Genomic DNA, 10962 nt, shown 5'->3' with positions numbered 1-10962 from the left:
TTTTTTTAATAGAAAGAACAACCATAACTCATATCATTTCTCTTATTTATTAAGGATTTGCATTACATATTTCTGGCTTTCAACCCATTTAAGAAATTTTTTTTAAGATAGGTACGTTTAAAGCCGGTTTAAACTTAAATAGGTCCCTTACCTGGTTAAGGCCCGTTTAAGGAAGTGTAATTAAAACCCGACATCTATCGGTTCAATTATAAACCGTCCCATGTCCCCTCAAAACTAGGCCTGTTTACTTAATCGGGCATTTATGGTGAAAGGCTTTTAAGTGATAAAGCCCGACTAGGCCAGATCAAGACCGGACAATCCCGACTAGTAGACATCCCTAGATGGACTGGTGAGGAGTCATGTGTGAATGATTTGATCCGTGATTCAAAAAATGTCTTTTCTAGGGTTTTGGCCAATTCCACTTACTAAGTGGGGCTGACCAGCTTTCCTTGTGTCAGATACATCAAACCAGGGGAAAAACTATGTCCAAAGAGTGTCAAAACCAAATCGAAATTGAAACTGAAACCAGATCTAGACCGAATAATTAGATTTGGATAGAACCGAATAGATTATGGTTATAATTCAGAACTAGGGAACAAAATCGATGTGGGACTTAGTTACTTTCTAGTTCCAGCATAAGAACACAGTTAGAACAAAAAACGAACCAAAATTGGTTACGAAGATATTATAGTATATTAATATAGTATTACAAGGTAATGACTACCTTAGCCCCAAATATGGTTATCGATACCAAAGGATTGACCATGTTGTTTCTCGCTAATTCAGCCCAATCGAATACAATGGTTCCCAGAGTAATCCTTTTGAATGAAATTACACTTCCTAGAAAAATCCTCACCAAAAAAAAAATACACTTCCTACAAAATGGAAATTGACAGCAGTATCTAGACCTCAGCCACTGTGGATAACCTTCACACACAGCATAGTTGAACTTCTTCAAGAGATGTAAGTTACAATTTTCCTCGAGTAAGCCTACCTCTTCTAAAGCAATCATCCTCTCAAGCTTCTCAGCCATTTAACTTAGCCAAATCTACATCTTCTATTCATGGAAAGGAACGGATACATTATAATATAATACTTTTAGATTTTATAATACAACTGTATGATAGTAGATATATACTATAAACTTAGTACAAGAATCGAAATCAAATCATGTTGGAATCAAAATTTGGGAACCAAATAGGAATCGGAACTATATAGGTTCGGTATATGTACTGATTTTCTGATTACACCAATACTCCTTATAATTAAATACCTGATTTTGAATCGATTTACACCCTCACTCTGTTCGGCACAGTGCTCCTTGTCTTTCTCTTCTATGGTGAAAAGACTATGCCTTTTTTTTCATTTTGTGAAAAAGAGAACTATTCATCAAAGCGTGTAGAACGCACAACCAAAAGATTACAAAGGTCTCTCAACTACGGAGAAAAAAGGCCAAACAGACCTTTAAGAATCGAATAAGGCCTTCCGAACTAAGGAGTAAGCAAAACTATTCAGCTCCCTAGAAATAGAGAAAAAATACACTCACCCAATTCAAAAGACATCTATGCCTTTTGTTTTGGGTGAGAGAGAGAGAGAGAGAGAGAGAGAGAGAGAGAACCACTCTCCATAAATTACAAAATGGCCGACTGGTCGACTCAATCTAACCCAGGCCGGCCCAACCCGATCAAGTCCCATCATCTCGACTCTGACAAAACCCTAACTAGTAGTTGCATATATAATGTTTTTTTGGCACAAGTGCTTCCCCTTGCCATTCGGAGGAGATTACAGAGCCGATCGTTCGCTTCCTCCATTTAGGTTAGTTCAGCTCTCCTTGCGTTGGAATTAAGGGTTATTCATTGGGAGCTACAATGCTTTCAATTAGATCAAGAACGAAATCAAAGCTTTTGGTTTTGTTACTGTTTGCTCTTGAATGGTCTCTTTATAGATTTGGATATCAATTTCTTACGATGGATGACTCGATTTTTATATGCAGCTAAGCAGCTATAGCGAACGAAAGAAATCATGGCTTACGCAGCGATGAAGCCTACTAAGCCTGGTTTGGAAGAACCCCAGGAGCAGCTTCACCGCATCAGGATCACCCTTTCTTCTAAGAATGTTAAGAATCTCGAGAAAGGTTCGCTTTTTCTTCCTCTCTTCTGGTGTTTCTCTCCGCCCAGTTCATACCCACATGCATGGTTTTATTATGATTTTAGTTCTCACATATAGTCTGATTTGCTATTCGGATCATTACAGTGTGCGCGGATCTAGTCCGTGGTGCCAAGGATAAGCGCCTGAGAGTTAAAGGGCCAGTGAGGATGCCTACTAAAGTTCTCCACATCACTACCAGGAAATCGCCCTGTGGTGAAGGTATTAATACAATCATACTAACTGAATACTCTTCTTGACATTTGTAGTTTTTGTCCAGTTAGTTATCATCCATCGACCTGCGTATAGAAGCATACTCCACTTCCAGTGTCTTAGGCCCCGTTTATTTGCAGGGATTTTGCGGGGTAGGGATAAAGGGGTGGGAAAGTGAGGAGTTACCTTCGGTGGGGAATGGTAAGAAATGGTCTAGCCGTCAGATTCTCCTATCAGCCTGTTTTCTCAATCCATTTCATCACAAATTCCCACCTAATTAGTGGGACTTTTGCACCATTCATAGTAAACTTTGCAACCCTTACACACACTCTCTGCACAACAAGGGCACTTGGGATTGCAGGGCATGATAATGCAAGCCTCCTCGTGGAAATTGTCTCAACTATCTTGAACTTGTAGAAATGGTTAAAGATCCGTGCATTTTATACCAAATTAAACTTCAACAAATTAGATGGGACATGGATAAGACTAGAAGAAAATTCTGAGGAAATCCACGTTGCTTCTGGGCCTAAATCGAATAACCGGAGGTTCCAAACCCCAAATGGTGATGTACTAGAGCCGATGTATTCGGATGAGAAATGATTTCTTTAGAGAAAAATCAAGGCTTAGAAGTTGAAGGGGTGGAGAAAGCACCAAAGTTATTGCCCTTTTACTTCCCCTCCCGTCCCTTTGATAGCACTTGCATCCTTCTTAAACACCAACACATTAATGCATGTTCTCTTAATAGCCAAAGCCAAAACGAGCTTACCAATCCCATCCCTGCCACAAGCACATGAAGCTTCTTTTGCGGTGGTTTGCTCCACCGTATGTGCCGGTATAGTTGATGTGGTGGTTGTCACTGGACAGCCCTCATCTTAGTCATATTCTTCCTATGCTCAAAACTTTCACCTAATCATGATTCCTCATCCCAGTCTCTTATCTCTCTTCTCACTCCTCTCTTTGCTTTGCCTCTCTCGCTTTTTTTCCCTCCCTCCCTTTCTTGGCCCCACAATCCCTTTCTCAAGTGTAGGGGTAATAAGGGGAAAGTCATCCATTGGCATCATATTAATTTTATACGAAGTAACAAGTTAGTTTGAGCGATATATGTGATGCAATCATGACATCACATGACATTAAATGCTATGTACCACCCTCTGCAACGTCTCTCAAATGATGACGATATTTTCCATTAATGTTCACCTTCTTTCTCCCTCTCTCTCTCTCTCTCTCTCTCTCTTGCAGTTAATTTACAACCCTTCCCAACTCTCACTTTACCCCTCCACTTTTTCCCATTTGCTCTCTCCCTCTCTTTATGTTACCTGAAGGAATATGATATATAACCTTGATTAGGGATATTTTACGTAGGATCATGATATATGCCTTTGATTAATATTCTATCTTCATTAAATATGATATGAGTTATGGATCATAGATTTTGATTGAAGAAACATGATCTAGACCCTCATTCAGAATCTGTAATGAAGAATCATGATTTAGGCATTTGATAAGCAATCTCTTTATCAAATATGACATGTAAAAAAACGTGATCTAGACCTTTGATTAATGATCTATTTATCAAATATGAAATGAGACTTGGATAATGGATCTTAACTAAAGGAATATGATCTGGAGCCTTATCAAGGATCTTTTATGATGGATCATGATATGGGCTTTTGATCATGACCCAAATGGATGGTCCAGTGGGTCATGATCTTTAATGTGTATTCTTACATGCATTGGAAAAATCTTAAAAATGGGACAATGTTTGAAATGGTTGTCTTTATGAAATAGGATGAGTCACAGGTCATTGATATTTGTTGAATAACACTCTCGTTTGTTCATTATGTTTTTTTTTTTAATCATAATTCAGGCCTTCGATGGTAACCCCATCTTGAAAAAATGATATAGACCATGGTAATTTTATTTATGAATTTCAATGATCAAAGGCTTGTATCATGATCTTTCATAAAAATTATATTCAATGGTTTAGATATCGTTACTTCAATTAAGATCCATGTTCTATGTTGTATATCATGTTTGATGAAATAGATCATTGCTTAATTGTTCGGATTAATGATCAATCATAAAAGATTTATGATCAATGATCGAGATCATTGCCCTTCAATTAAGATCTATCATCTATGTCTCGTATCATGCTTGATAAAGAGTGTTATTATTGTTTATCAAAGGCCCATATCATTATCCATCATAATAGATCTCTAGATCAAGGGTCTAAACAATGTTCATTCAAGTTGGATCAATTATCCTTGTCCAATGTCATGTTTGATGAAGATAAATTGTTGGTCAAATGTTGTTATCATTATTCATCTTAATTTTTTTTTTTTATTTAAGGTTTATATCTTGTTTCTTCAATTAAGATCCATGGCCCATATCAGCTTTGATGAAACGACAGATCCTTAATCAAATGCTCAGATCATGATCCATCATTAAATATCCCTGATCGAGAAAGCCAATATTTTAGGGTCATTTTCTCACTTAATATGCTACAAAGCTATTTTTACCATTGGATTTTACATTTTAGTGTTAGAGAAAGCCAGAATTTTTTGTTTATGTTTTTGTAGTTTCTTTGGTTTCCTTTAGGCCTTGTTTGTTTGATGGAGAAAATTAGAAAAGGTAAAAACGGGTGGGAAACTTGTACTTGTTTTCCATAAACCACCACAAATATGAGTGTTTGGATAAGTGGGGTGGGAAACTTACTAAACAAGTTCATTAAATCCAATTATTTTTATTTGCTGATGTGGCACTCAAAATTTCCCACTTTGCTCATCTCCAAAGTCTTACCAATTGGCACTATTCATGAAAAAATTGATTCTCTCCTATTTCCTCTTTCTTCATAGAATCCATTTCTATTTCCTCTCACCAAATTCCACCTTACTAAAAATTACATATTCCTTCAAGGGGTGAGAAACTTGTAATAGTGGGTCCCAGATGTTGTGGGTTGGTTTGACAAGGAAAGGGAAGTAGAGGAAATAGTTGAATATGTGATTTTTTAGTGGGCTGAAATTTGGTGGGAAAAAGTGAAAATGGAGGTGGGGTAAAATTTTATGGGAAAGAGTGGATATAGGAGGAGGAGAGAGATACAATATCAACTTTTTCATGAATAGTGCCAAAGTCCTACCAATGATGAGGTGGGAAAAGTTGAGTGCCACTCCTGCAGACAACAATAATTGCATTTAAAGAATTTATCTGGTAAGTTTCCCAGCCCATTTATTCAAACACTCGTATTTGTGGTGGTCTGTGGAAAACACGTACAAGTTTCCTACCCCTTTTTGCCTTTTCCACTTTTCTCCGTTAAACAAACAGAGCCTTGTTTCCTTTCCTTGCCTAATCCAGAACTTGTGGGAGTCTGGACACCCCCCACAAGTTTTCCACCCCTTTTTATCTGTCGAACAAAACGGGACCTTATTGAAGTTTTGTTTGTTTTTTAAGTGTACAGCAATAGCTTTCTTGACTCCAGGGAGGGGTTGAATTTTCTTTTGGGAATCCCTTACATAAGAGGCTTATATTCAACAATGCTATTGTATTTTTTCATTTTACATGTGACTTCTTACCCACAAGTAGGCATCTTCATGGAGTGAGCATGCCTAGACACAATTTGCTCTACAGCATGAAAGAGCATCTTCCATGCTGTGAGAAATATATAAGAGAAAAATCTTGGGTACCACAAGTGAGGTGCCAACCTATGATTCAGTATTTTCTCATCCCGATGGGATTAAGAAGAATTCAATCTATGTCTCCGCTTAATTACATTTTTAACAGAATATATGTTGAAATTTAGACTCAGAATATCTTGGTCTTCCATCCCAGGAGTACAGCAATCACTACCTTTCTGTTTGGTTCTACTGCCCATTCATCGTTGTTGTCCTAATGTAAAATATGCCTGATGGTCCTATGCATGGATTTTACATATTAACTGCTCATTTTCCTACATATCTGAACTTGCAAGTAGGTCAGGTTTCTTTATGTCAACTGCCTGCAATTTTTTTTTTCATCTTTAGTTAAGTGATATATATATATATATATATAGGTTGAACCTTTGACACTGTCTGTTCATTTTTTCTTGTTTAGATCTGTGTTGTTTTTCCACAGCTAATTGTTGTTTTCTTCCATATGTTGTGGTCCATCTGTATCTTGTGTGCAGATTTTTATTTTTATTTATTTATTTATTTATTTATTTTTTGAGGATGAGACTTGAGAGTCCTGCTTAAATTCACCTTACTCTTTCATAAATTGAGGAGCAAGTAGAAAGCTAGAAATCAAAGCCATATGTCCAATAACATCACATAATTGTGGGCTACTATTTGTGGTTTTGATGACCTGAAAAGCTCATGTTTCTTGAAGTTGTTGGAATATATTCTAGCAGTATATCTGAAGTGGGGGTGTACACTAAAAGTATGGGGTTTTGCACTTCGAAAACCTATTATAACTGCGGACAAGGTTTGAGGTCTCAGTTTCGCCCAGGCCAAAAACCGAGTTTTGGTGAGATCTCGGCGAAATCATGTATTTTTGGACGAGACAACACGGGAAAATTTGGGGATGGGTTTCGGTGGCCATATGGCTAAGTTAGCCCCTGAAAGTTGTCATCTAGCCTATTTTAGGCCTTCTAAATACAATAGACACAATAGATTTTATAAAATCAAACCCAAAATGGTACTTTGATATCGGACCCTAGGTTGGTAGTCTATAGCGTAGGTCAACCTTAGGCTATTGCACACAATATCTAGTACTTTTAGAACACATTTAATTCAAGTAAAAATGTAAAACAAGTTAAAAATATGTGGAATTAGAAGGCATAAAAAAGTGTCAATCTCCGATCTCCAAGTGTTGAAGCTGATAGGCTCTACTATGGAGGTGAGATTTGGCAAGAAGCACCACCAAGACAATCTTGTGGGGTTTTTCTTCATAGCAGGGCAAGACAGATGAGATCTAGCGTGAAATCTCATCGAAATGGGGTTTAAAACATCATGTGACTTGGTCAAGTTGAGTTGAAACCAAGATATGAACTGAGATCTCGGCAAGCCACTGAGATTTCGAGCGAGATATTGTTGTTTTCCATCTCGGACCATGACTGGATGAACAATTTGGTGTTGACCGAAGTGTAGTATATACACCTGAGTTTTGATCTAACATTATGCATTGATATATGCAGAATGCTTTTCAGCTTATCTGGGTAAAATATAAACAGTCCATTGCAGTTGTGTGATGTGCTTTTTCGGATTGACAATTGAGGAATATGTTGATGTGCATTGTCAACCAATCTACTGGCATACTAAAATTTGTTATTTTTCTTATTTTATTATCAGGAACCAACACATGGGATAGATTTGAGCTCCGTGTACACAAGCGTGTGATCGATCTTGTTAGCTCATCTGAAGTCGTGAAGCAAATAACCTCCATCACCATTGAACCTGGTGTGGAGGTTGAAGTTACAATCGCAGACCCGTAATTTATATGCTTGTTGCTCTCTTTTTTCATTTCTTCCCATGTTTTTGGTAGTTAATATAGAGGTTTATCTTGTTTCATCTTTCAGATCAAATGATTCCGAACCGTTTCTTATTTAAATTTTGCTTGTGAGAATTTGTAATTTGCTGTTTGTACCAAATTGTTTTAAGTTACTCTCTAATACTTGAGATTATCCAGTGCCAGGTGGAATTTTCTGCAAAAACTGATTTGAATTTTAAAAAGATTGTCTACCGTTACTCTCGTAGAGCCAAAGAGGGGGGGGGGACACGATCTCTCATTTGAGCGAGCCAATGAGGGCAGCTTAGCCAAACCCACGGGATAAATGCTAGCCAAAAGGGGATAAATGCTAGCCAAAAGGGTGTGTGATGTTCATACCTGCAATGGAAACATTGTTTTCATGTGGAACTTAGATTTCTCCTCTTTTGGCACTAGAAGGCTGGTAGAATGTTTACAGTGGGAACTAAGTCCAAAGAACATTTCTCATTTCTCACCTACATTGAAATGATTATAGAACAGCAACCAAATATGGTTGTGATTGTGAAATCCTTCTGGTTGCTTCTGAAGCTTGGACTGCTTCTGTAGATACTGAAGGGCTTGTGATCAGAGTGGCCTTTCATAAAGCGTCTCCTTCCCGAGCAAATAGTGCCTCCAGTGTTACACAGCCAGCACTATCGTGTACATCTCCTTCTCGTATGTGGGATACTGAACGTCTCACTTTGGTACGTGCCCACTCGGCCGTCTTGCCATAAAACGAGTCCAAAAGCATGAGTCAAAGCATCCGTCTCGATTCGATTTTGAATGGCTTCTGAACGTCTGGCATGGCCAGAACCGGTGCTTCCCCTACTCTCGTCAGCTTCCAAGCCTCTCAACACCTTGTTTTGTTTAATGAGAAAAAGCGATCAAAGGAGTGTTTTCGGAGAATGAGCCTCGGGGATTGGGTCTCACTGCTCCATGGAGGTGGGCACCAGACCCGCCGTAATCTCCTGTTATTCCCTGGGTTGTTGGATCAGCACTGGCCCCAATTTATGCTATTATTGCATCCAAGTCTTTGTTACAAGCAAGTAACACGAAGAGTGATTGATGTCGGATGGGTGAAAGCACCATGAGGCTAACTCCTAGTTACCGAGGTTTCAACTAATATAAATTGCCAGTGCTTCCATTGGTTAGACTAACATGCAATACTACTATGTATATACCTAACCACGGACCTGAAGCTTCATGGTACAAATCACTGGGCAACCATTCTAGTTAAGAGTCTCCGCTGTGGTGGTGATGTTTTACAGAGAGCATTTGCAGAGCAAGGTGGGCATGTATTTTGAGTCCTGATATACAATTGGTTAAGAAGATGGATGGGTGTGTATGGTGGTTGAATATGAATACTAGCTTAGCCTAGTGGTGGTAGCTTCGGTTTGAAGAACTGGCACCTAAGGGAGGAGGTTGTTGGATTAAACCATTGTATGCATGTGAATGGGTGGTGTATGGTGGTTGAATCAAAGGGAGGTGGATCCAAAGGAGTTTTTGAAACTATTTTTAGCGAAGCATCCGTACTGTGGGGTTGGTGGATGGGAGTTCAGAACATCATTTATTGAAGAACTGATAAAATTTTTGGTTAGGATTCAACTTCTCATAGCTTGTTGATTTAGGGCAGTAAATGGAATGAGAATAGCGGTCCAGGAGAAAGGAGCCAAGACATAGGATACAATCATTTTAAATGCTTTCCATGATTGTATTTTGCTTCATCTGGAGCAACCACCTGTTGTTAAACCTAAAAGCTTTAGTAAGTTGGCTATGGAAAGTTGAGACATCACATAGTGAAACCAATAACCACATACTGGTTCAATCCAACAGCAAAAAGGTATTACGAGGTAGAGCGGGGGAGGCTTTTCTGTTCGGGAGCATGGGTTTCTGGGCGCAGGAACCATTCTCCTGGATCAGTTTTCTGCTATTGTCTTGGCACTATTAACGGCTATAATTTGGAGGACCTTAGTAGGCCCACGGCATTCTGAAGCAAACTGTACTAAGACTCTTGCGAGCAATCATGCATTCCTGTTCTCCCTCATCAAATTTCTTGATACCAGAACATAAAACTTTAGACAATCATAAGGGAACCACCAACAACCACAAGGTAGAACCACGTCACAATAGTTAAAGGGAAAAGTTAGTTATCACACCTATCACCATCCTTGTCTCTCCAAGAATCAATTGGGTCTATACAAATTTAAATTCCTTTGGATGAATGGTTCATGATTTTATACTTTGCCTAAGCTTTACACCCATCTCCCTGGAAAGACTAGTCCTCATCAATCCAACAAAAGCACAACCCTGAACTCTCTATCCCATATTACCAGACCAGGGTACAGAAAAAACCACCTTCAAGCTTATTTGGGGGTCAGTTATTGATACTTCCTCGTCTCTACCAATTGTACCCTCCTAAAGTTGCATCTGTATGTACTTACTTATCACAATGTATAATTCCAAACCCTTGGATTCTAAAGCTTTAAATAAAATTCATTACTAATAGGTACTAATCTTCTAACCTTTCAAAATCAAGGCATGCGATTATTGTCAAGATCCTCCAAGTTATCGAAATCCCTTGCCAAAAAACAAGCAGGGCTTGGGATTTCTTTCCTCTAGACTAGATGAAACTAAGAATGCATTTTAGCATTTGTAAGTTTTGCTAGCCATTACACTTCTTTAGGCAATGGCTAGGTCTAGATTTTGTTTTCATTAATCATGGTAAGGTATCACTGCTTATGGCAATGCCAAAGGTGGGAATCTCCTTTCCGGTATTTTCGTAATATCTTTTCCTTTTCTTCGATAAAATTCTCGAACTTATTACCACAAAAAAGCCATTACACATCTTCATGCATGAACACTGACATCATGCTTATCAGATAAACCAATGTGACTTTAACCCCTCAACCCCCACCCCACCCCCCCCCCCACAAAAAAAAAAAAAAAAAAAAAAAAAGAGAAAAGAAAAGAAAAGAAAAGAAAAGATCAACCAATGTGAGACAAGGACAAGTCCCAAGCTGCAAACAGGAACAATGATTATCAACAATTAGAAAGGAAAGCTCGAAGATGGATGTGAGTGTTTTCTACCAACATACATGAAACACACAA

At 38.4% G+C, this 10962-nt stretch overlaps 1 protein-coding gene across 1 annotated transcript; it reads left to right on the top strand.

The window, feature by feature from the left end:
• Positions 1-1656: 1656 nt before the first annotated feature.
• On the top strand, positions 1657-8041 carry LOC122090095 (40S ribosomal protein S20-2). Its single transcript, XM_042659933.1, has 4 exons — positions 1657-1815; positions 1994-2134; positions 2254-2367; positions 7680-8041. The coding sequence occupies exons 2-4, from the start codon at positions 2023-2025 to the stop codon at positions 7820-7822; spliced, it is 369 nt and encodes a 122-aa protein (XP_042515867.1). The 5' UTR covers positions 1657-1815; positions 1994-2022; the 3' UTR covers positions 7823-8041.
• The last annotated feature ends 2921 nt before the right edge of the window (positions 8042-10962 follow it).

This window comes from Macadamia integrifolia, chromosome 9, assembly GCF_013358625.1.
Source record: "Macadamia integrifolia cultivar HAES 741 chromosome 9, SCU_Mint_v3, whole genome shotgun sequence".
In the NCBI taxonomy this organism is placed as follows: domain Eukaryota; kingdom Viridiplantae; phylum Streptophyta; class Magnoliopsida; order Proteales; family Proteaceae; genus Macadamia; species Macadamia integrifolia.
The sequence above is the reverse complement of the archived record's forward strand: the minus strand, read 5'-3'. Positions and strand labels throughout refer to the sequence as shown.

Bases quoted from the DNA above. Each gene is read 5' to 3' on its own strand.
- LOC122090095 (XM_042659933.1), top strand. From the start codon at position 2,023: ATGGCTTACGCAGCGATGAAGCCTACTAAGCCTGGTTTGGAAGAACCC. The intron at 2,135-2,253 runs GTTCGCTTTTTC...GGATCATTACAG, and splicing joins TGTTAAGAATCTCGAGAAAG to TGTGCGCGGATCTAGTCCGT. The intron at 2,368-7,679 runs GTATTAATACAA...TTTTATTATCAG, and splicing joins GAAATCGCCCTGTGGTGAAG to GAACCAACACATGGGATAGA.